Source organism: Cheilinus undulatus, linkage group 13 (genome assembly GCF_018320785.1).
Source record: "Cheilinus undulatus linkage group 13, ASM1832078v1, whole genome shotgun sequence".
NCBI classification, from domain to species: Eukaryota; Metazoa; Chordata; class Actinopteri; order Labriformes; family Labridae; genus Cheilinus; species Cheilinus undulatus.
Window position 1 is genome coordinate 37,533,953 of NC_054877.1, and position 26,350 is coordinate 37,560,302.

The 26,350-nt window shown below is 38.4% G+C and overlaps 1 protein-coding gene across 2 annotated transcripts; it reads right to left on the reverse strand.

Annotated features, from left to right (window-relative positions):
* Positions 1-461: 461 nt before the first annotated feature.
* Positions 462-26,350, reverse strand: LOC121519991 (glutamate decarboxylase 1-like). 2 transcript variants are annotated; one of them, XM_041803159.1, is made up of 17 exons: positions 26,037-26,350; positions 24,994-25,098; positions 23,135-23,191; positions 21,492-21,629; positions 19,494-19,736; positions 17,578-17,668; positions 11,203-11,315; positions 10,187-10,302; positions 9,853-9,932; positions 8,706-8,760; positions 8,483-8,599; positions 8,335-8,399; positions 7,684-7,762; positions 6,054-6,203; positions 5,793-5,900; positions 5,509-5,598; positions 462-2,429 (listed from the first exon to the last, which is right to left on the reverse strand). In XM_041803159.1, exons 2-17 carry the CDS (start codon positions 25,067-25,069, stop codon positions 2,256-2,258), a joined length of 1,752 nt encoding a protein of 583 aa, XP_041659093.1. In that variant the 5' UTR covers positions 25,070-25,098; positions 26,037-26,350; the 3' UTR covers positions 462-2,255. The 2 variants fall into 2 exon arrangements, with proteins under 2 accessions (XP_041659093.1, XP_041659094.1); XM_041803160.1 differs by lacking the exon at positions 23,135-23,191 and having other exon boundaries at positions 26,037-26,349.

Genomic DNA, 26,350 nt, shown 5'->3' on the forward strand with positions numbered 1-26,350 from the left:
TTTGGACCTCTGTTGAATTAGGTCAGTCACTTCAAAGGGGGTGAGTATTTATGCAGTCACTTTTGCTAAAAAACATATTTTTATTTAATTGACATTACTTTGTAGAACTGTTTTCACTTTGACATTAAAGAGGTTTCTTTTGTCAAAAGGGGAAAATTATATTAAACCACCTGAAAAACAATAAACAGGTCAAACATTCAAGGGGGCGAATTCTTTTTATGGGCACTGGACCAGGATTTAAACCCTAAAAGACAAAGTGGACACTGATAATCATTTATCACAAGTGAAAATTGTATTTTTAATAAGACATATTAAACAATATTTTTTGGATCCTCATACAATCCACTCCCTCAGTGCTCCGTAGCTGGTTTGATTTGGAGCTGAGTTTTTGGAAAGCTGTTGTAGTCAAACCAACACTACAGTAGGAGTGTGTGTAACAGACTGATATTGTGTGTGTGTTTAAATAAATCAGACCCACTTTTTTCCTTTAATAGACTTTATTTAAAGATTTTTTTCAGATGATTCTGTTAAAGTGCCTACAGAAAACCTCCAGGGAATCATTCCCCTACTGCTGGCTTCATCAAAAAAACCAGATTGGTCACATACAGGAGTCATTGGCCACGTACAGGACACAGGTTACTTTAAATATGATTTATACAATTGTGCCATTCACATATGGTCCCTAGATACCATAAATACTTTAATATAATAAGTCTTATATATACTGCCATAGTACACATCCATTTACAATGGAAGAAAGAAAGGTGAACATTGTGCAAAGACACAAACAGGAACTCTGTTTACAAGATATTCCACTGAGCTCCCATAACACTGAGAATACAGGTAATATGTATTACAATTATATAATTATATTACAGTAAATGCATCAGGATTTCAACAGATACAACAACCCTTTCCTCACAGTCTCTATTAGAGAGTACATTCTCACATCCTTGTGCTTTTCTTTAAAATAAAGGACTGCCAGAGGACTACACAGACGTCATTCTTAATCTCATCAGAAGGCCAGTCAGTCAGTCAGTTGGCTCAAAAACATTCAGTCAAAAAGACTCACAATCACAGAAAGAAACACACGATAGAAATTGCATCGCAGTCAAGGGTCAATAGGTAACATTTTACAAACACCTATAATCTATAACAAGTTCTAAATGAAGGATGATGGATTGCTCGTTCCCCGTTTCTCTTTCTTTGGCTGACAAAAATCACTATAAATAAACTTCCTGTGATTACATTTACAAATGTATTACTGTGTAATACACATAAAGATACATTTACAATAAAATACCTGAATCTGCAAACAGTGGAAATGCAATAAATATCTTATATAATCAAATATCTTAACAATGTTATAAACACTCATGGGAATCACATGATTGCATGGAACAGACAACGAGCCAGCGTTTTACACGTTAAAAGTCGTCACAGACTCAGGAAAGCTGCAGACGGTTTAAAATCTTAATCTAAATCTTCTATGAGGAAAAATATTGCAGATTTATCTGACAGGTTATTTTACACCTCTCAGAAGGATACATTTGCTACCTACGGTGTGCACATTAGGTCATAATAAGCTTATTTTATCACACTGTTAGCCTAAAATACGTGACAGGATACACTCAAGTGTGACACATGCACACGCACACATATAAACACGCACACACACTCACATTGCTTAAGGGGCTTGTACGCTGCTTTGTGTGCACTGAGATTAAATATAATGTACAGCTGAAAGCACCAGTCATTCTGTTTTGTAGCAAACATGATACAGCGGAATCATTTAATAGTTAATCTAATAAAGTTTGAATCTGTGCTTTTCTCCCTTCAAGTGTTTGTTCAAAAACACACACTCACAGTCACACACTCACCTGTACAGACGAACTACACTGAACGAGAAACTGGATCACACTCACATTACGAGATTCCACAACACACACGTACATCAGAGTGTGTTTGTTGTACCTGGAGTCTCCAGATACGTAAATATATATTTTATCTAAGAGGAAATATGTGGGACTTGCGAGTACTAAGCTCACAGTCTCTCTCTCTCTCTTTTTGCTTGTTTCCTTCGGTTGGAGAAACAGTCAGAATGCTCCAGGTTCAGAAAGACGTGATGAGACTTTAAACCACATCCTGTCACCACTCTGTCTGCAGCACTGTGAGTGTTTCACATCAGTAGAAATAGAGCAGATATAGCGTGTAGTTTCACCATGTGGCCACTAGGGTGGCGCTGGCTGACATCTCTACAGGTCCTGACCCAGCCTCTCAATCTCATCTATCAGGAAGTCGATGTCAGACTGGGTGGCCGCAGGGTTTGAGACGACCATACGGAAGAAGTTGACTTTGGTGCCCTGGGGTTGATAGCCCACCATGGTGGTCCCAGACTCCATCATCATGGCCTTAATCTTTGGCGCTACCTGTTGGACAAAAATAGGACAATTCATATTTTGGGCAACCTAAAGAGTTGTAACTTCTGCATTTGAAGACACAGTATGTAGAATTTCAGCTCTGAAATATTTACATGGAATTAAAAAGGGGACCATTCCTATGTAATATATTTTTAATTGCAGTTTTATAGTATCTCAAATATTTCATAAAGTTTTCAGAGAAAAATATTTAATTCTTATAACTGTAATGAGACATGTCTAAGGGTTGCAAGTTCAATCACCAAAGTTCGCCTCTGTTACACAGAAACCCCACACTAGGCATTTCCAGCAGGTTAAGACCAGCGCTGATCAGCTCTGCGTCCTCCTTTTCAATGCTAGAGTTTTCATGCATACTCTGTTCAGATCACATGGATTAGAGCTGACTTTTTAAACTCACACCTTCTCCATCCTAGAGGATAAAGTTACACTCTGGTGTAACTTAAACAACCTTAGTCCAGCTGGTGAACAGACTACTGTTCAAATTTTAGTTCCAAGTTGAGCATAATGTTACAGCCCGGCACTCAGCTCCCGTTGTCTGAGGTGATCTGATGCCACTATTGATTATTAATGTTACTATTATGTTACTTGTGAACACACTTCTAAAGTGTCATCGTGTCTGTTTAGATTTCACACATAGTTGTGGCATTTCTAGAACAACCTTCCAGTAGTAGTCATGGATAATTGAGTATTGTGAATGTAAGGTTAAAAAGCAAGCACTTCTCTGACCTAAGAAGCCCCACTGTAAAGAATCAGACATTAAAAAACCAAAATAACTGCATACTCTCCAATCCAAACATGCTTATTTCTGGCAACAAACCAACCAACCAAACAAACAAACAGGATGCTGAAGGTGGGTTGGAAAAAGTGATGTGTGAACATCAGTGGCTATGTCCACTTTTGCATTTACATTTGTTTATTAGATAAACAGAGCTTATCAAATTTATTAGACCACCATCCAGTGTAAGGGTTATGCCCCAGCTGCGCTAAATTGACAGCATTGGTAATTACTAAAACCATTTTTTATGTTTCCTTAAGGGTTAATACATTAGTATGGAGAAGCTCTTTAACCTAAATAATATTTGTAATGTAAATAAAATAATTATTGTTATCCATGAATTTTCAAATTTACTGTTTTAGAAAAAACCCAGAAAAAATAGTACAGCACATTATCATTTCTTGATTAGGATGCCAAATTCTATTAATTTATCTATATTCTTTAACAGAAATAATTGTTTTAGTGGTTGGATGTTATGCTTGAGTAATTTCTGACTTTTTCTGACAAATTTGTTTGTAAAAAGGTGAATTCAGTTTGAAATTTCTCATTCCGGTTTAAAATGGTAAAAGGTCAAGAGCTCACTGAAAGACTCCTCATTAAAGCACTTCATAATGCTGGATGGTCTGTGAGACAAACAGGGAAAGACATCAAGTGTTCTCACAGTGTGAACAAGTATGCTTTGGAGTCAATTGTTGAGACTGGTACTTACAAAATGCACCAAGGAAGAGGCAGAAAAAGAACTGAAGTAGATGTCAGACACCTCAAGATTTTAAGTGCAAGAGACAGAAGGAAGGCCACTGCTGATCTCAAGGTGAGATGAATGCTTCTAGATCAGAGTTGGAGAAAGTCTCCAGAATGACCGTAAGAAAATGACTGATGATCTAAGGCTTAAAAAGAAGAATAGCTGCTTCGAAGTCATTATTGAGGTCTGAAAACACTGAGAAATGCCTCGGATTTGCCATAGACACTAGACTGTTGATGACTGAAAGAAGGTACTCTAGACAGATGAGTCCAAGTTTGAACTCTTTGGTTAGCATCGTCATGTTAATGTCCACAGAAAAGCTGGAGAATGTTTGATGCCAGATGCACCCACAGTGAAACATGGTGGAGATTCCATCATGGTATGGGGCTCTGTTTGTGGAAATGCCGTGGGCAGATTAGTGAAAATCAATGGTATCATGAACAAGAACGTCTACCACAACCTCTTAATGCATCATGGAATCCCTTCTAGACTGAATCTGATTGGTGGTGAGTTCATATACCAACGACACAATGACCCCAAGCAGACTTCAAAGCTGTGACAGCAGAGACTATTGGACCAAGAAAAAGGAATCTGGATTAGTAAAACTGATGGACTGGCCAAGTCAAAGTCTGGATTTGAATCCAACTGAAAAAATGTGGAATTTAGTACATTCAAAGACTGATCACACAAAAGATTCATCTCAAGCAAGTCTGTGGAAACAGCTAGAAATTATTTGGAACTCAATAACAAAAGAGACTGTGGAAAAGTTCATAAAAACAACAACAGCAAGAATGCAAGCTGTTATCAAGGCCAAAGGAGGCCATACAAAATATGAAGTTTTTTGGTTATTACATGTGAAAAAGTTGTTTCACTTTGTTATTGTGATAGCTGACCATCTTCAGGATGTCCGATCCTGTTAACATCAATACAGGATTTAATCATTTGGTCCATCTCCAATCCACATAAAGCTGTTCCAAGGTTTATGCCATCACTTCTTGATCAAATGAACTCCCTGGCCCTTGTCTCTCCTGAAAGTCTCTCAGTAGCCTGAGGCTCATACAAATTCTACATTATATTTTAGCTTCTCCACGCTGGCTACCCACATCCTGTTGAATCAATTGTAAAATTGTATTAATTACTCTAAAGGTACCATATGATTTTTTATCTCCCTGTGTTCTCCGAGCTGCTCTATCTTTATGACCAAATGTGCTGCCAGAGATCCTCAGGCAAAAACTCTGTTTCCTGATCCAAAGTTAAACTGAATTTATGTTATCATAGGCGACTGTGCATTTGCTGTTCAAACCTCCAGACTTCTGTCTCCACATAAAGCACTTCTTCAAACATATTTCTGTTGAACTAATTTGGGTCTTAAATGTTCACTTTTGTTCTTTTTTTTTTTTTGGTCTTTTTAACATCTTTGCTCTCTCAAACTTGCACTGAAAAAGCTTAACTTTGTTTTAAAAGACTTTGATATGAATTATGTTATTTTCATAAGAAATATTTCACTGTCCTTTGGCTGAGCTACAACTGAGGTGCAGTCACTAATGTCTTACCCTGTGGAGTTTTTCTCGCCGCTCATCACCATCGGGCATTCCTCTCAGGCTGGGCGGGATGTACCAGAAGCAAACGTTGGTGTGCTGAGGCTGCAGACAAGAGATGAACATAATTAATACAAGCATACATAGAGATGGAGGTAGTGGAAAGATAGCAAGAAAAATACTTCTACAATCATCATCTACAATCATTTAAATTCATAGTTTTATTCTTGCTGTTCTAATATTGTAGTTAAAATGACAGCTTTATAATTTTAACAGAATTAAAAACTATAGAAGCTTACCACTCCATCAAACACCATCTGATACCCCTCCCTGTTCTTGATCTTGTTGTAGAGGTACTGAGACAGGTCCAGACACTTGTCAATGTGCTGCTCAAACCCAATGGTGCCCTGAGAGGAAAACATTCCAGTCAGCAGTAATTACAACATAAACCAATGAGCATAAAGCTACAGTGTCTGCTATGGTTACATCATGACAACTCCTACTACTTAAAGACATTTCTAGTGTTGGTAAATGTACATTTTACAGTTTAAGCCTCTCACCTTTGCCTTCCACATGAGCCAGAACTTAAAGATGTCGACATGTCTGCCACACTGGATCGCTTTGTCCCCTGTGTCGTAGGTGACGTCATACTGTTTGTCTTGTTGGAAGAGGTAACCTGCACACATCGAGTTACAGCCTGCCAGGATTCCCTACAGGCACAAAGTAAACACAGTGTCAACCTTCAGAACTTCTTTTCTTACCTATGACATACTAGCACCACTTTAAAAAACTTCTATGAAAAAAAAACTGCTATGAAAAGTGACATTACTTGTATATCAACATGTGGAATGTGTATGAAGTATTTTCAAAAGATAAATTCATTTTGTTATGAAAATTAAGGCAAAATAAACAGTAGACAGAAACAGAAAATCCTCTCTGCAGAGGCTATGGGTGCTTTTACACCCAACCTGTTTGGTTTGATTGAAATGAACCCCAGTTTGTATGCAGAGTTACTGGTGTGAAAGCTGACCACCAAACTCTGGTGTGGACCAAACAACCAGGTCGAGACCACTTGAAAAGGTGGGTCCGGATCTGCTTCTATTCATACTCTGGTGCGGTTCAATTGGGGTGAAATCACAAACCAACCTCAATCCAGTCTAATCCAGGAAGCATTGAGCTTTTTTAAACTAAATCAGCTGCCGCAGTCAGAGAAATATATGTTAAAAACTACAGACAGACCTGAAAGATCTTTAGGAACACTCCTGCAAGTTTCATTTTTACTCATACTTAAACAGACTCATACTCATCAGGCTGCTGTCTCTGTGACAAATATTACAAAGATGGTGGACATAAATTATTTTCAACACATAAACTTTACCAGGAGTTATATTTATTGGTTTACTTTTGGACAAATAGTAAGATGAACTAATGAAAACACACTCTGTTCGCTCTGCCCTCCTGCCCCTTTGACACACAATGGCAGACGCACACACAGACTGTCGGTGGTGCTGAGGTGTTCGTATTGTCAAAGCTCTGAGCTTTCCAGAGGGACAGATGTCTCCGGTTTTAGAGGCATCACTCCCATAAGGGCTGTGAGCCCTTATTATTGGAGAAATAATGCGATCTGTGATCAATTAACAAACAAACACTCTTAGCTGACTGTGACACACTCTTTGGCGTTCAGACACATACAAAGTGCTGTGGAGCTCGCTTATTCCATTCCTCTTAGAAATGAACTGGTTTTGGATCTTTCCTGTTAAATATGATCTTCCGCTGTCATTTTATAAGTGCAAACGATGTAATTTGGTAACATTATCGCGTTGATTAAGGTAGTTTTAACATGAATTAGTAAACAAAGTTTGCTTGTCGCAATTTTTTTCATATATTAAATTATTCAAAATTTATTCATGACTCAGAATTATTCATTTCAAATGTATTCATGGTCAAAGTGCCAAAACTGTATGCCAGTATAAGTGTATCATATACAGTAAGAAACTGACCAATCAAGGAGCCTTTTCCTCAGTCAACCTAGGTTTTGGTGTGTTTTTAAATGCCCCCATGTGAACGCAGACTAAAGTTGACATCATATGAAACAATGTAACAATTTGGTCCTTGAGTCAGACCAGATCAATACAAGTTAAGATGTGAAAATGCCCTCTGTGTGTATATCTTTCCGTGAGGTTTTCATACCTTCTCTCTGACCAGGATGGCAGAGCACTGTAGAGGGACGCCCATCATCTTGTGAGGATTCCATGTGACAGAGTTTGCCCTGCAAAGGTTAAAATACGTATCAATGTAGTGACTACTGAAAGGCCTAGCAATCACACTCCAAGTGGCCCAAGGCTCAAGTTAAAATAAAAATAGCAGTAAGTATCATAAATGATTATTATCTCTTTACAAGGTTAAAAGAAAGGTATTTTATGACTTTGTTAAAAATACACTTTGGCAGTACATAACATTCTAGTAGTATAACAAGTAAAACATGGACAAAAAATGTTAAAGTCATCTATCCAGCACCAAACATTTCTGTTAAATTAAAGCAGAATGATGCAAAAAAAGAGACAATATTGCAATTAGCTAAAAGGCAAATGACAATGTAGCTTACTTTCACTGAAATAACAGACTATGCAAAAAAAAAAAAATATATATATATATATATTTTTTTTTTACTGTAACAATACATTGCTAAGGCTAAGAGTGAGTAAAGTTGCACTTGGGAATGCCTTTTGTATTTTTTTTATGGCCTGAAAAAATAATCTCTGTGTTAACACACTGAAGTCATTCACCAAATATATCCCTTTCAAACAAAGAGAAATAACCTGTATGTTCCCATGTACTCACCTCTCAACTCCACTGAGCTTATGGCGATGCTTCCTGGACATCAGCAGTCCACCACCCCATGCTCCCTGAAGAGGCAAGGACACAGCATTACTACTATTATCATTATAAAAAATATATTGTAGAAGCTGATCCTATGTCAGGCACTCACATCAACATGAAGCCACAGATTGTATTTCTCACAGATGTCAGCGATCTCATTGATGGGGTCAAAAGCTCCGTACACCGTAGAACCAGCTGTGGCGTTCACAAACAGTGGATGGTAACCCTGATTTAAAACAAAAACACATAAAATCAGAGGGGAACTTGGTTAATAAACGAAAGTAAATAAATAAATAAACAGACACAATGAAAATGGGAATAATGATACTCACCTTCTGTTTAGCATCAATGATTTTAGCCTCCAGATCTGCAGGAATGACTCTCCCTCTGAAAGAACATTAACATTTTATTAGATCAACAAGAACCATGAAAAAATCTCCTTTATAAAAACATCATTAATGGATAACATTAAGCACATAAGCTCATTTTTTACTTGAAGTTTCATTTCGCCTGTCTTAGTAAGTCATAAATCAAAAACGCTGCTACTATTATATCTCACAAAGTCACATATGAAACCTTTTAGTCTCTCTAAAATTGCTTAATCTCAGGATTTTAAGGTTTTTTAGGTATACCTGGGTCATTTTTTTTTTAAACTTGAGGAGGTCTTAAGCTTTGAAAACTCTCCTAATTAAGCTGAGATTTTTGGACTGGTTGCTCTTTAAAATCCACTACAAGCCCATCTCTTTGGACAAGCATTTCTGCAGCACATGTCACCTATGTTTCTAACTTGTGTTTAATGCCTGATCCCTTTTTGTGATGTGTTTTATCTCCAGCAGGGTAAATGCAGGAATCTTGAAGTTAGTTTTAACACCTTTTTAAGACTTTTTCAAGACCTTCTCAATATTTTTTAATACCTCACCGCCACTTCAAGCCATAACCATTTACATCAGTGATATTTTTATCTTAACAGTTTTATTTTGTGATAAAGACTATAGACCACTATGATACAACAAAATTCAAATAGGCTGGGATAGTAAATCTTTGTGCTTCTGAATTTCCACCCGCCCACCCACTCGCTCTGGCGCTCTCAGAGACAATGTACGAACGCACCCACAATAGCCTAGTTTTGTATGTACCTGTTCATCTTTGTTTTTTAATAAAAATGAATAAATTCACACACTTTTACGATGTTTTGGGGACTCAAACTCTTGGACAGCTTATTCAGAAAAAATACTTTAAAAATTTAAGACTTCGTGATAAAGTTGTGATAAGACTTTTTAATACTTTTTAAGGGTCTTAATTTTCCCAAAATTGATTTATCGCCTTTTAATACTTTTCAAGACCCCGCGGATACCCTGTCCAGTGTTTCATAATTTTTGTGCAATATGTTCACTTTTATGTAACTGTTTGTATTTAGTGTCTGGAAAGGTTTTTTTGATATATGATATTAAATGTAGATTTACTAGTTCAATGTCCCACCTCTCATCTGTGCTCAGCAGGATCACATTCTCCGTACCAAAGCCCAGAGCAGCTCCAGCCTTCTTTATGGAGTAGTGGCTCTGCAGGGTAAAAAAAAAGGGATGTGATTAGTTTGTCATTAAAACAATTCCTGAAATTGTCTAGCTTATTGCTTCCTTAGCCTACGCCTGCTTTCTATCAGGTTGTAAAAAAGTACAGTTCTTTATAAATTCATAAATAGTAGATGATAAAATAAAAACAATTTAAATCCATCAAAGCATCCTTTGAAGAATGATTATTACTGAGCTTATCCAACAGCCTTAATCTACAGCCAGTGAGGTGAGTGTTCACGTACGTGTTCGGATGTGAAGAGGACGAGGCGAGGAGCAGCTGACATGCCCTTGGTCTTGACTTCAGGGAAATACTTGTACCGTGCGATCATCACGCTGTACATGTTAGAGATGGCACCCCCTGTTGAGGAGACACATGAACTTCAGCACCATGGACAGCACTACCCTCATGCCAATGGTTTTATAGAAGTTAAAAATAATTTCTTGGTCATTAAATACAAAATGATTTATAAAACACTAATAGGGGAGCACTCCAATTATGGAACACAAGTGTTTACTTACAAACAGATTTTTTTTTGTCTTTGTCTAGATACAAATGAGGCTCAAAAACACTTTGATGTCAGCAAGATTTCATAGTGAACAGTCAGTGCAGATCAAATTTGGTACGCCTACTGTTAATATTGTTCTTATAATCATTCGTTTCATTATTTCCAGGAACAATTGTTATTTTTTGTTCATCTAATTCTAACTAGGTAAAACTTGGTCGTTGAATATGTGCTTTGTTTGTTGTAGTGTTACATTATTGACCTATTAGGTGAGGTTTGGAGATAAGCCCAAAGTGGGTTTCCACTTCACCTGCACGTGATGTACTTCTATTCACTTTTCTCTGCCTGAATGTGCTTTTATAAATGTGCTAATAATCTAAGATAAACTAAGGGTTGAAGGTATACAATAAAATCAATACCATCAACACACTATCATGATGTGATCAATATATGGTACAGTAAATTATAACTAGCATGTACTCCATGACATCATGCAATATGATTTGGTTTGATATGATGCTACTTAATGTGATATATTATACAACTGGAGTATACTAATGTGAAACGATGCAGTGCTATGGGTTCTTGCCTTGGTAGAATCTGTTCTGGAAGCTATTTCCACAACACCATTCAGGGTCACATGAAAAGCTGTGCCACTAGAAGAGGTGACGTAGTGCTGTGATTGTATGGTATCGTTAGTGCTCTGAGGACTCCCAACCTCGTTTGCTTATGGATGCTATTATTTTTTAACTAACCTGGTGAGAAAAGTCCATCTCCCTCTCCGTCAGGCCATCCAATCATCTCCCTCATTTTCTTCAGAGTCAGCTGCTCCATCAATACAAACACTGGAGCGATCTCATAGGTGAACCTGCCAATCACATCGCAGCATTTATCAATACAACATGTCCATCAGAATTACAGTGAGGACTGAGTCATTAAAACAGCTTTGTGAGGAGGAATAACAAAAGAACATTCTTATGCATACACATAATTGCAGATTAAAATGCAGTCATCATTGGTTTTTCATTAGCTGTTCTATAATTCCATCCACAGAGCACAAACTGGAGCTTGTGCTGACTGAGCTAATTAAAAAGTGTCGATAGGACTCGGCCAGCAAACATTCATATTCAAATGCCTCCTAAATTCACTCACAAGTTTAATTAAAGCACACAAAGCTCTGATGGCTATCTGTCAATCCTGCCAATCTCTGCAGCGAGCCTGAATGGGCTGATTTGAAGGCTGAGAGGACGTACACTTGTGTGTGTTAGAAAAAGGAAGACGGAGTGTGTTTTAAAGAGATAACAGCCTCTGTTGACCCCAAAAGATTCGGAAATTGAGGAGGACACATTATTGATAATTTAATTCTGGTTTGAAAAAGAAAGGAAGGGAGAAGATTAAAGGGAAAAATGTTATTCAATGTTAGAGACATGAAGGCAGGAGAAAAAGCTGGTTGCTACTACACAAAAGACAAAAATGGCTCTATCCTTGATTTATCCCTGTAGGCAAAGAAGAGGAGACACTCTCCTTCTAAGAAAAAAAAACTAGGACTGTCAAGATTAATCGCATTAATCCTGATTAATTAAGGTCCACAATTAGCACACAACAAGTTCCTTTTCAGCTCACTTTAGCTAGGCCATGTCAGTGTCTTCCTGCAGCCATAGTGATGTAAAATAGGTCCACCACTGCTCCTGAATGTCTAGTTTCACTTTAAAATGCTCACAGACAGATCAGTGGACAAGTCAAAAGACATCTTCACGAGGGATACATGCAGTTAACTGGCTGAAAAGCTAAATCTAAATATCAAATTAGTCGGCTTAAGATTTATGAGTTAGTTCATCTAATTGTCTATCATTTTCTATAAACATGATGAAATCCAGGTCAAAGTTCTTTTAAAACTTCAAGAGCTACTTCTGAAAATACTTTACTCACTTTTTATTGAATCTGTTTTAACTTTTGTGATAATCTGTTTCTGTTGTAACCTCAGCATGGTTAAAAAATCAGGCTGGGGAGTACTGTTAAACTGAAGAAAGATTTTGGGCTTTTAGAGTCACACAGTTAAGACTTCTGCCATCAAGGAGGATGTCTACTGATGCCAGGAGGACCAAACCTAACAGATATCCAAGGTCATTTGCTCCATGTGCTGTTGGGATTTTAAATACAATAAGCTGTAGGTGTTGCTGCCATTAAACTTTAGACTGTTGGATGAATCTCATTGCTTTTCTATCACGATGAAATCCATGGGAGATATTTGTATCATGTGCATATTAAGGTATTTATGTATTTTTATCAGGGCTGTTAAAAGATGTATATTTTTAATCAGGAGTCATCTCAGAATTTCTTTAGTTAATCGTGATTAATCACACCAATTTTTCCCATTTTAAAGTGGCATCTATTTGGAAACAAAACTGGATTTGTGTCCTTTTGGATTTTTCTTCACTCAACATAAGGGTAATTGACTCCTTATTCGGATACAGACCTGCTTTTCTTGGAAATTAAAAGATTTTAACATAAACTTCACCACAGAAAACAGAACTTGTTAAGATTCGTAAAAGAAATAGTGTTTAGAACTTGAAAATGGGAAAAAAGTTGTGTGTAGACTACAGTTGTACTCATGGATAACTAATTAACCAAAGTGATGAGTACATTAAGCATACATATTAATCTGTAAAGAGGAACAGAGGCTGGTGGAGAAGGCTGCTAGCTTTAGCCACACTCTATTCAGCATACCAGGCTGGCATCATATACCCCACTAACACAATGACCCTCTGATAAATTTGACTGTTTTTTAGGCATTTAGACAAGTTGGTTACACACAATTTATGCCAAAAGTGAAATAACCAGCCGCAAAACATCCTTAATCTGCACCTTGTGTTTTCAAACTATCACCTTTTAACTGTTCCCTAATTTCCTTCTCAATCCACAACAAGCTCCTTTTTCCATGGTTAGACTCAAAATCTTTGCTCTATCTATAAAAGCAGATCTGTGTCCAAACAGGAAGTCAATTACCTTTAGTATAAGACTAGAAAAATCCAAAATGAAACAAAGTTTTGAATGCATAATACTGTAATTTTGAAATGCTTTTTAAAAAAAGGGGTGCGACTGATCCTCATTAACTATAGAAATTCTGAGATGCATTGCAATTCAAAATGTCAAACCACTAACACTGTTTTTGAACACACATCTTTCTGAGAAAAACTGCTGCATCTCTTTAGGTTTATTAATCTAAAAAAATACTTCAATATTCCTTTCAACTCATGACCCAATTCATCTACTAACTTGTTCAGTTCCCATTTCTAATGCTCTTTATGCTAGCTTATAATGCACTTTAGAAATGTTCATCAAAGGTGAATGGCAAAACTTCTCCAGAAGCACAAGTCCATTAAATGTGCCACAGGAAGCTCCACTTTTCCATTGAGGCCTCTTTTAACCAACAGTCCATCTCACCGCCTCCCACTCACACCCTCAGGACTGATCCCTGTTTGTCCTGCTCATAATGAGGCCAGTTACACAACACTTCTCTACTCCCACCAGCAGCACCAACACCAGCATCATCTAAAACAACAATAACATTATCTCCTCTCTCTTTCTGTTTCTCTCTGTGCCCAACAAGAGCTCTTTGGGTAGAGAGGTGGAGAAATAAAGGCTTTGAGGAGGGGGAATTGTGGAGAAAACAATGCTCTGAGGAAAACAATGACAGGATGACAAAGAAGGAGGAGGGGTGATTTAGAAGCAGAGCAAGGACAATAAAGCAAGACAGCCAGGAGAAAAAGGCTGGAAAGGATAGAAATAGTCTAAAACTGATGAAAAGAACTGCAACATAGAGACAAGACAAGAAACGACCACATTTATGGATCATAGCATTTTCATAACTTTTAATCGATAATGTTTGCATTTAGATAATCAGTGTAGTACCTATGTAAACTTCACTAGATTCAAGCAAGTGCACATAATATGAGATAAGTCAGGAGGATTTAGAGATTGGTAAAATAAATATCTTTGGTGATGTCCTCTGTTAATCTGAAACAATAAAAAAAAATGTTCACAAAATAACAAAGAAACTTGATTCTACAATTTTAACTCTTACTCTGATTTTAGCTGCACATTTTCTAAATGATCCAGCACCTTTTAGGGAATTTAATTTAAGAAATCTGTCAATTTCACTTTTTAGTGTCCTCATTCGGGATTCATTCAAGGTCCAATGTTGTTTACCTGTGGTTAATCTTACATCTACAGTCTATATCAATGACAATTACAAGTGCAACACCATCTGGCATTTTACCGTTTTGTCCATTTATTCCAGTGGAGAATAGTAAAAATATAAAACATAAAAGGAAAGATAAAGAAATAGAGAAGAAGAAGACGACATTTTTCTTGTGTAATTGTTCGTGGTGGGAGCTCAGCCACAGGATGGATTTGAACGCAACATTAGCTTCTCATCAGTACCCCCGATCAGATTGTGACCGCTGGGCTTCCACTATGAACAGCACAGTATAAAGCCACAAAACAACTGAACATCTTTTTTGAAGCAAGTTACTTGCTTCAATTTAGAAATATTTTGTTATTTGGTGAATTTAAATTATACTCAAAGGGATGAACCTTATATCTTTGATGTTTCCCTTTAATTTAGGCCAAAATTACATGTACACCATGGCAGAAAGAGGACAAAACCACAGTGCCTTTTTAAAATTCTCCTTTTCACTGTGAGTCATTTCACGCTGTAATGACAATAATGGTGATCATTATCACAATCAGAGCCAATCATTGGTCTTTTCAGGGTGAAAATTACCCCTCAGTCACCTGCCCGTCTCCAGGGACGGCCCCTAAATGCCCTTATTATCATCATCAAGGGCACTCAATGTATGTGAGTCTGTGTTTGATTTTGTGTGTGTGTGTGGCTAACCCTCTGACCCCTCAACACACTCTCCTCTTAGCCCCTTAAAGAAGCACTGAGTCAGTCTGGGTCCATGGGGACAATAGATCCAGAATGAGGCTCCACAGGGAGCTGCAGAGCCAGTTTCCTCTCTGTGACAGGGTTTTCTGTACAGCCGGAGGACATTGTGTGTCAGTGTGGGGCCCAGCTGGCCTATCTGCTAAGACCAGCTCACAATGAGCCTGCAGTCAATGGACTGGAAAGCCTGGCTGCTGTATCTGGGACAGAGCTGGTGTGTGGGTGCGAGTGTGTCATTATGGAAGTGTGTGAATTCAATGGCCCTGTCTCTTCGGGCATTCTTCCAACTGAGAGATGAGATGGGAAAGTTTTTCCTAAGAAGAGGGGGTGGTTTGCTCAGCTAATGTTTTGAGAAATGGGATAAATTAAGTGTCTCAATTTTTCTTTAGCACTTGGTTTATTATCCTTGCATTGATCTTTTCTTTGGCAGCCAGACTTGAAGAAAAAACAGTCACAGAATACTGAATGCTCTATTTGTGTATAGGAGAAAAGTGTATTTTGCCCCTCTCAAGGTACTTAATCTTGTTTGACCGTCCTGCAGAATGCTGTTCATGCTTTTCTTTGCAAGGCAAAATTTAGCACATTTATTGTCCCTCTACATTAAAACCACTAATTCAGATTTTTATTGATCTAAACTACTTCGTAAACTGCCAGCTTTCTTACCTTGTGTTTTTATCTTCACCATTCTCATCTCTTTTTCATTGTTGTTATCATTTCCTGTTTTCCTTCCCATTCATCAGAAAAGACTTTAAAAAAATGGCTCAGCTAGGACAATGAAGACGCCAGACAAAGGGTTTTGAAGGTGTCTCGAGTAAAAATGTGAAACGTCTGTTATCTCCAGCCTTTCATTCCTGAAAAAAATGTTCTGAGATTTTTTGTCTTATATGACAATAGAATTCCTTTTTTAACAGGTTTTGTCAGAAAAAAAAGATATCTAAAGATATCATTTAATCGTGATGGGAAATTCTCATAATGTTGGGAGACAAAACTTTATGAGACAAACAGGTAAATGTTTTTTCTGCCCTACATTGGAGACCTAAACATATTTTTTCAATTGTCAAGCCTTAAAGCTAATTTGGATGTTGGAAGTTTTGTGCCGACATTTAAAGATCTCACCAGGGGCTTTTCTGAAAGCTTTGACAAATTGTCATTTATTACATAAATAATTTGTTGATTAAATGAGAAAAACAGTAATTACTTGCTGCAGCTCTAGTAATGATTGCTTCATATTTTCCTCCCTGGTTATCCCCTAAAGTTCGTCTTGACATATAAAAGTTTTGGACAGACACTTCATGATTTCTTCAGAGTACAGGGAACATTAATTTGGCAGGTTTCGCAATCTTTTAAATTCTAAAGGCAAAATAAAATCAGTTATTTGAGTTAGTAATTGATGGATAAAAGATTAAAGCAATAAAAGGTAATGTGCAGCATCATATCATAAATATCCTGAAGCTAACCTGTGAAAACAATTTTAACACTATCTATATGAATATCAATCAGCAAACTTTTGTTTTTAAAGTTTTAATGTTAACTTGAACAGGGAATTCAGTTAAAAAGACTTAGTAATTCATCCCTCTGCCATATGAATGGCTTACTGGTATACTCACAACATAAAAAGGCTTGTAAATGTGTTTATCAGTGTCTTTATTTTTGTGCGTAAATGTGTGTATTCTGAAATTGCACAGTAGTATTAGTATCATGTTTCCTCACTCTACTCTGGCAATCATAACACCGAGTTACAGCTTTATTTACAGGACGGTGTGTAAGAGCGTATGTGTGTGTGTATTGGTGTTGTTGATGTGGTTCATGCCCTCTATCAGACTGGGCCACCATGTAACTGTGACCTGAGATCAATATGCAATCTAACCACCCCCGAGGCTGGGCTGCTTCCGTATACGGCCCAGCGCAGTGGCAGCCTGTCGTCCGTCGATACAATGTCTCTACAGGACAAAATAAACACTTTATATAACCAACCGATTGTAGAGTGAGCTAAGAGGAAAACCACAAGTGCTATGAGTTTGTATGAAAATTGCTGCAGGCTATTTCCAGTGGCCTACAAATAGCAAATCTCGGCTGACCTGTCATGACATATAGAGGTGTTTCCCTTGTATATGTAACAATTATGCCACATATATGGGTTTAAAAAAGAGGGCATTGTACTAGTTTACAATTTGTGACTTACATGTTGGTGTTAGCGGTAGAAGTGAGCCACTCCCCAGCCAGTCCAATGATGTCCAGACCAGAAGACAACTGGTTGAAGAAACGTGGATGACCTAAAATATATACAAAAATGATCTTATTTTCATTTACTTTATAAGGGTTTCGTGGTCTCTTTGTGTATAAATCATGCACAATATCAAGAGAAAAAAAAAGGGAAAAAAGGCTTCTCAACATTCAAATATGTTAAGTGTAATCATACATTTGTTAATCTTAAACATTATCCATTTATTCTTGCAATATGCCCCTTTTCTGTTCAGGGGTCATTACGTGGAATATTGTAGCAGCAGCACTAGTAATAAACTCTGACCAAATATTTTTTTTAACTTCAAACAGTAACAGTATTGCAGTGGATTCAGTCAAATACTCATGTATTATCTTGAGCTTCTTGTTTTACTGTGTTTTATTGTGTGGTGGTTTGTATCTAGTATTGCTTTGTTTAATTGCTGATTTTTATGCACTGTCCTTTTAAATTTGTTGTTGTTTTTTTATTTATTTTAGAGGCCTGTTTAGGAAAGGTTATTGTAAAGTACCTTAATTTTTAAATGCTACAGTGTGTTGCATCAATTTACATGTTTCATGTTTGCTTCTTTAAAAGTACACTTAAATAAGTCTGTATTGTGTGAATTCATAAAAAATGTAAATAATTGATATAAGATATTTAATGTCCTGCGAGCTAAAACTGATCACATTAATCTTAAAGCAAAAAGAGACTAAATGCAAACTAAGAAACCATTCTGGCATTTCCCATTCATATTTATTCAGATTGCATGCTGTATTATCCTGGTCAGCCATGAAACCTCAGGGATCTGACATAGCAGAGTTCAGTGTACCATAATTACACTGGTAACAAGGCTATTTGACAGGTAGTTAGACTCTAAGGTGCTTGCACACAGTTACCATCAACACGCCTGGAGCCTAAATGCAGTCATGGGTACTACAGCACAGTGTGGAGGAAGTAATGTATGACTCACATAATAAATATCTGAAGAAAAAATTCATTTATGTCATATAAAAATATATCAGAGGAGTCAAAAGTAGTAAATATCTAAGATTTATCAAATGTTTTGGGGGGGTAATACGTGACCAAAAATAAAAAAAAGTGCTGCCTCATATTTCAGCACCATGGACAGCTCCTCCAGCTCAACTCCATAAAAGTCAGGCAGAAAAATGCCTCAAAAAGGACAAAAATGTCTCGAAATCCCTGGATGAAAAGGGTAGTTTAGTTGTAGACCCTATGCGATTTATAAAACCCAGGGGACAGTTTGAGCACTGTCGTTTTTAACAGCTTGAAACAGCCGTGTTAGGATCCCCTCAGGCAACACTTGCTTTAATAAGTGGGAGGGAGAGAAACGGGATGATGTCAGGAGAATTACCAGGGGGACAATAAATAAGGCAGTCATTGTAATGGGCTGTGCACTAGCTGGAAACAGCTTTTTCATTGTTGGTTTATGCTGAATTCACCTCCTATCATTCTGGATCCATGTAACAGGTAAAAAAAATGACAGATTAGTCTGTAGTAATCTTTGGAGATGTAAATGATATTGTAAAATGACTTAAAAGCTCTAAAATTATTTGCTAAAGAGTATGGTCTATGTCTATGGGAATATTCTTGAAGATACCTTAGATTATTTACATCTTTTTCAAGCTCTGGCCTCATGTAAGTCTTTGTATAATAATGTGTGATAGTCCATGTGATGGATTGCAGATTTAAAAAGAACATTTTGGGCTCAAAGACTTAAAGGTTAATTGCCTTGTAGACCATCACATTCCGGTGTCCTTTTGCCATTTAAAATAACATCTACCTCATGAATAATTCAAAAGGCCCTGGCTTTTTACATTATATTCCCCCAGCTCTACCTTGAAGGTGTCCCTGCTTACCTGTCCGGACCCCGTACTTGAGCGTGTCCCTGCAGTCCACCAGGATCTGTTCCAGGGACTCAGGCTGGTCGGACAGCTCCAGGTTGAAGCCCTCCATGCCCTCCAGAAGTTGATGTGGGTGGTGGAAGTCCAGAACCTTAGTTGAGCGGTCAAAAGTCTTCTTCACATAATTGGTGAGGATTTCAACAATCTCCAGGAGAAACTGTATGGTTGGCTCCTCTCCATTTTTGGCTGGCAGCAGGTCTGAGAGGTAAGGGAACAGGAAGCTTAGTCTTGGTGTTTAATTAGAATGCTGTGCCTACATCTGTGGCCTTATCTAATCTCAAACAAGGTAGCATATCCTCCTCTCCCAGCACCATGGTTGTCTAAAACCTATGTTTATTCCTCTATACATGCCAGTGTTTCTGATTACAGTGTGAAATACTAAGTCATTTTATTGCATAAATCACACATTTTGACCTGTTAAAAGTTCTGCTGCATCAACACTCAGTCTGGTGTCTTCATTATCCTATCAGTCCTCTCCATTGTTTAGTGTGTTTACTGTGAAATAGAGCATTTTAATCATAAATGATAACCTTACTAGACATCAGTAATCGATAAATAATGGCCACTCTCGCTATTTTCAAATGCCACATTTAATTTTCTATTGTTTTTGGTGACTTTTAGGGTGTCTTATTGCCAAATAACTTTTATTTGTGTCGAATGAAATTTATTTTTGTAAGCTTCCATCTGTAGAAAGGAAAGAAAATACTTGTGAAGATATAATGTGAACATTATCATTATCTTCTTATTCTTGGGGAATGTGCATGATTTACATGATAAATAAGAGAAAGGTAAGGTGTTTTACCAGTGAGATGAATGACGTTAAGATGAGCAGTTTTAGGCATATATTATATTAAACTGTAATATTAACAAAGGTGTTGCAAGTGTCTCAAAGCAAAAGTTGTCCCCTCACATTAATTTTCCCTAAAGTTAAGATTAAGTATAACAATAAATTAAACACTAAGATAACCTACAAACTGCCTACACTGGTTGCATTAATCTAAATGCAGGCTAAGAGTAGCCTAGCATAAAAAGCATTTTAACGACTCCAAACGGTCATAAATTCAACCGAAAAGCTAAACTGGGCCAGCTTTCTTCAAAGTACCAAATTATTTAGTTAGAAAATTTCCCGAATTAAAACAATGCTATTTTTTCATAGCTGTTCGAACAAAGCATATTTCAACGCAACATGACTTACTGGGCCACTCGAACTGTAACTCGAATGTCACTAAGATACGTAAAATGCGTAACTGCCTCAAACTAGCCTCAAATAAAGCCTTCAATCGTTAACATTTAAGGTTTTATTATCAAACGACTACTCAAAATTACAGAGTATTTCATGAAAGTGGTGCTTCGTGTTAATTTAATTTGTCTTTATAAGGTTACCTCCAGGCAATGTCTCTCATTTTAATGCTGTCCATTAAGGTTGAAATTGTGCGTAACCATTACGTAGCCCTAATATGCCAAAATTGCTGCTTAGTTCAACGAAACTCAACTGTCACAACTGTATGGCTACGTAAAATGCGTAGCGACTCAATCAGCCACTGTTAAGTGAAAAGGCCTTCCAAAGTTAGCATTTTAAGTTTTTATCATATAACTGCTCAACATTATAGTGTATTCCATGAAGCTGGTTCTTCGTGTTTATTCAATTTGTCTTTATGGACCACTTCCAGACAATATGCCTCATTTTGATGCTATCCATTAGGTTGAAAATAGTCCTTAACCATGCCATTATTATTGTTACCAAGATATAATTTCTGTATCTCGACAAGGCCTTGACAATTTCATCGTGACAAAAGCTCAAATAAATTAATAACAAAAAACAGGACCATGAAGGCACACAAACCTGACTAGCAGTTTATCATAGGCAACAGCTCTGAAACCACGTAAATAGGGCATGTCTAAAAATTAGCTATACCTTACTTGTCTACCAAAAGTGTACGGTGCAGTTCTCACCTCTAGCGAACAGGTTGGAGAAATCCGTCTCAGTGAGGCGGAAGCGAGCATCTCTGTCACTGTTGTCGCACGAGAGGAGGTTCTTCTGTCCCGCGAGCCTCCCCTTCTCATCCAGGCTGTTGTTCTTCTGCAGGAACCCTAAGGTGTTACATGGCGAGGGGCACGAGTTATCACCAAACATCTCCATCACGAAAACACGGAAAAAGACGAAAATATGAGGCCAAAACTAATCTAAATAAAATTAAAATAAAATGATAAAAAAAAAATGAGAGGAAGTAAAGGGACTCCAAAAAATATTTTAAAAAATATGACGCAGCCTGAAAATGTGTCAGCTTCAAGTGCCCTGGATTGTCACTACAAATGCTTTTATACGGCCAACCGTAAAGGTGCAGGCCCCACCCTGCTTTGACGTCACCACCACACCCCTGCCAGGAAGCACCCATGTTATTCACAGGCTGACCGGCTCGATGGTCAGGAAACCCCCGAGGTGATGACCCACACAGCCGATAAATCCACAAAGAGGGGTTAATGGTGGAAACAGAGCCCCGCAGCAGTCTGAACCCGCAGGGCCTGGTGTTTCCAGACCTCCAGATTTGCTCCATGTATCTTTGGGATAATGTTCGGGCCTAATTGTGCGCAAAACACGTGGAAGTCACACATCATTGTTATCTGCAAGCCCATAAAAATGAACTCTACATTTTTTTCAGTGGAAACTCTAAATTCTCTGCTCATTAAATTCTATATTACACATTCAAAATCAATATGCGAGACCTTCTAATTGCCACGGCCTCCGTTCAGGAATATTTCCATTCAACTTCCATTCCAGTCCATTAAAATGTCATTTAGACCAATCAAATCTATCGGTCAATTCCTCATTCTCACAGATGGAAATAGCAAACATGTTCGATCTTTGGGTCTGAATTGATTTCTGCTCCACCGAGCAAGCTTTTTTTTTTATATAGGCCATATATGCATGACATTCAGTCATCTTTTTAAGCTGAGAGCTACCACAGCAGTATTTAGATCATCCAGCCAATAAATAAACACATTGCTTCAGATAACAGAGAAATAAACACGTGATTCTTGCTGCATCACCCCTGCTTTTCTCCTTCTAAAATCCAAAGAGATTAAAAATAAGGCCTTAAAAGGAGAGGTGTGCTCATATGATTTAAAAGATTTTTTTAGTAAAGACGTTAAAATACTCCTTTAATTACATGTTAGTTAAAAGCACACGCTGTGCTGCAGCTAACCCATATAGCCTGTCTGCAGGACTTTTCTGTTGTGGTGCTGAAATGGAGGAGACAGGGGAGGTTGGGGGTGGTGAGATGGGGCTCTCATCATCAGACCTACAGGCTAATGTCCACTGACCTTTAGAAGATGGAAACACACAGTGACAGTCTCTGTGTTTGTGTGGCTATAGCAGCCTTTATTGGGGCCTGTTCCAGGCCTGTGTTTATTTATACAATAAAAAAAAGAATAAAATCTAACATATGATGAAAATGTTTAAGAGACTGAGACAAAAGTGTACATTTACAATGGAATATTAGTGAGATATTCATGGATCCTTCCAAAAGCGTGGAGAAATACATCATAAAACTTTGTAAATATTATGGAGAGTGGAGCGTTTTTGCACCCAAACTTACCACAGATCTTCATTCCCAGTTTCCGTGTGCATCCGTGCATCCACGCGTAATCGTTTGCTAAAACAGAATGAACGTTTGAGTTTGTGCTCGTGCAGGCCGTGAAACGGCGAAGATGGGCGGTGATGGAGAAAAAGCTGTGTGGTGGAGCACAGAGAGCACAGAGGAAGCGAGAAGCGGACAGCTCTTGGCAGGTGTGTGAACCTTCAGATAATTTTAGAGATGTATTCGGAATTTCTTTGTTGCCTTAATCTTAAGGGGAGTCATCCACTAATCATGATGGGATACGTCTGATAACATTTCCGATTTAAGTTCAATCAATAGGCGCCGACAGAGGGCCGCGCGGCCCATCCACGCCGCGCGCACACACCGTGCCAAGGGGCGGAGTGGAGTTAACGCCCGTGAAATGAGCTCACGGAGGAGGGCAGGAATTAATTGAGTGAAACACAGTATGTGACTGCAGCGAGCTGCTAATGTCTGAGGCAAGAAAGTCTAGATGCAGAAACTTAAAAAAAGCACAGAGCCTCTCATACAAAGGCTACACACAACATGCGTGAATAAACAAAAAACAAACACAGAGCACGATGGAGCAGAAGCAGAGCCAGAGCGAGGCAAAGATGCAGCTACACCTGACGAACAACTTTCAAAACAAAAACAAGAATTCAAATTTACTGAAGCAGTTTCACTGTGGGGAAAAAAAAAAGCTCGAGGGGTTAAGGCCAAGGCAAACACACAGAGACAGGCGCGCGTGCGCACGCACACACAGTACACAAGCCGCGAGGCGTGAGATGGAGCGTGGCGGCGAGATAATGGCAACATCCAGCAGCAGTATACCAGCAAGTCAGACACAACAACAACTTCTTTTTAATGGGCTGCTCTCGGTACAAAGTCACAGCTCAAATAACTCTCAGGTTTTGGAGAGTTTTTTTTTTTTAATCGACACCCAAGGGCCAGAAATAAAGACAAAAAATATTCGATATATTGAGAAAATATAAAAATGAGTTGTACATCCGCCCTCAGGAACTATATTTCCTTCGACACTCAGCTGAAAGTAAAAAGCTATAATTATTTCCTGCGCTGTGCTGCAGATGGCTGCTCAAGTGCGCAATAATGGGCTCCATTTTGTGGATCTGTCAAAGGCTTGAAATGATTAATTAACCCACAGGTTAATGTAGATACATTTAGACAAAAAATGTAGTAAATATTTCTCCAAGAGCAGCTTATCTCTGCTGCCTCAGAGGCCTAAATGCATGCTGGGAGACGAGATAAGATCAATAATGACGGGAAAAATCCTCATAATGTAATGCGTAGCATTGTTGGGCCCAAAACCAAAACGCTGAATGCGTAATGGTAAGAAAACAGGTGAAATTCAATTCAGTCTGTGTTTGGAAAAAGCGTTTCTGACATAAAAAAAAATCTACGGTTAAAAGAAATGGTGTCATTTGCTAAATAATAACAGATAATAGGATGCTTTAATTGCACTTTATATATCTGGGCCAGGTCCGCTGCTCGGCGCGCTCCGCTGACTCGCAGGCAGCGACAGGCAGCTGTGATGGCTCTGTTTTTAACCGGAATGATTAACGACGGAGCCCACACAGCAAATGGCCCGGGCGAGACCAGCTCTTATCAGACAGAGAAGGAGGGAGAGAGAGACGGAGAGGCAGACAGAGCCAGACAGAGAGGTGTGAGGGGGTGAAGCGAGTTCTATCCCTCGTGCTGGCTATAGATCGAGCTGCACGAGTGTCTCTGAGCAAGGCACAGAGTCTGCGCGCTCCGGGGAGAGACAGCCTTAACGAGAATGTACCCTCTAGGGGATCGATACTTGGATCACGGTGACATTAACAGGGAGGAGGAGGACGTACTTGTGGTCGGAGGTCTTAAATTGGCGGAGTTGGGGTCCTGTTCCCCGCCGCTGGCTCTCGGTTCGGACGTAGCCATCACTCCTCTTCAGCTGGGAAATGATTCAACTGCAGACAAAACGGCGCACAGTTAGGAGAGACGATCCACACCTAAAATTATTTTTTTCAAAATATGTGAATAAATGCAGTCAGCTTGGAATGTGGGGCAGGATTTAAGTAGAAATGATGATATCACCTCCTCTGTGCGTCACCAGCAGAGATTTATCCCCGCAGGAGAGCTGGGTGGGCTATGAATCAAGACGCGCAATTTGGAGAGAATTGCGCACGACGCACAAGCAATACGCACAAGAGGATAAATAGCTTTTGTGATAACATAATGCCTCTATGGGTGCATTCATTTTGGAAATAGCCCTGGTTATTTCTTGGAATCACTTTGCAGTAATATATGGCCCATCTTAGTGACATTAATGTGCAGAAAATGTGTTTTATCAGAGAAATAGATGAAGTAGGTGGTGGCACGCTTGGGTGAGAAGATTATTTTCCTTAGATATCAGGTCATCAGATGGTAAAACTCCGTAAATTTTTGTGTTATTTCTTTGGTTTAGAATATAAAATCAGTCAGTTTATCGTGCAAATAAAATTAGATAACTGAGAAATGTTGAAAAATCGAAGCAGATGTAAGCAAATGTGATTTTTCCGGCAAATTTACACAAATTGCATATTGTTCACATTCCTCATTCATGCATTGACTCAGCAATCTACAGTACATTTCAATTAAGATACTTTGAAGGAAAACATCCTCCATCATCAGTCAATGTCATCCTGATATGAAAGACAGCCTGAAGAACTGATGGATCCCTATTGTCATTCATTTCTGGGCTGATTTATCTCAAATGAATTTACAACAGATCGTTCCTTTAAACATATTTTGTTCCAAAATAATCCCCCAGGTGATGCTCTATTAACAGGACGTGCATGCAACAATCACCTGTCTCCCTCTGAGGAATATGAAGCCATAATCTAAAAAAGCAAAGGATGCATCTTACCGGCTCACAGGTTGTCGAGTCCACACAAACTATAACTAGATGATCCAGTTGGCACCTACAGGCGCGACAAGCAGCACAACAGTCCAGAGGAGGAGACGGAGGAGGAATACCAACAGAGAGCGCTAATAAAATCCAATCCAGCCGCGCGCCAGTGACCCTTTCTTCTCCCTGAAGAATATTTTTATTCGTTATTTATACGCGAGGCTCGCGCTGCCCATTGGTCTGTGTGCACGCAGGCATGAGTCACAGCCTTGCCTCCCTGTGACGACTAATGAAGCTTCCCTGACAGCTTCAATCCACCTTAAGAAGCCTAA

Bases quoted from the DNA above. Each gene is read 5' to 3' on its own strand.
- LOC121519991 (XM_041803159.1), bottom strand. From the start codon at position 25,069: ATGGCTACGTCCGAACCGAGAGCCAGCGGCGGGGAACAGGACCCCAAC. The intron at 17,669-19,493 runs GTAAGCAGGGAC...TATATATTTTAG, and splicing joins CAAGTACGGGGTCCGGACAG to GTCATCCACGTTTCTTCAAC. The intron at 8,761-9,852 runs GTGGGACATTGA...ATGTTCTTTCAG, and splicing joins CTGCTGAGCACAGATGAGAG to AGGGAGAGTCATTCCTGCAG.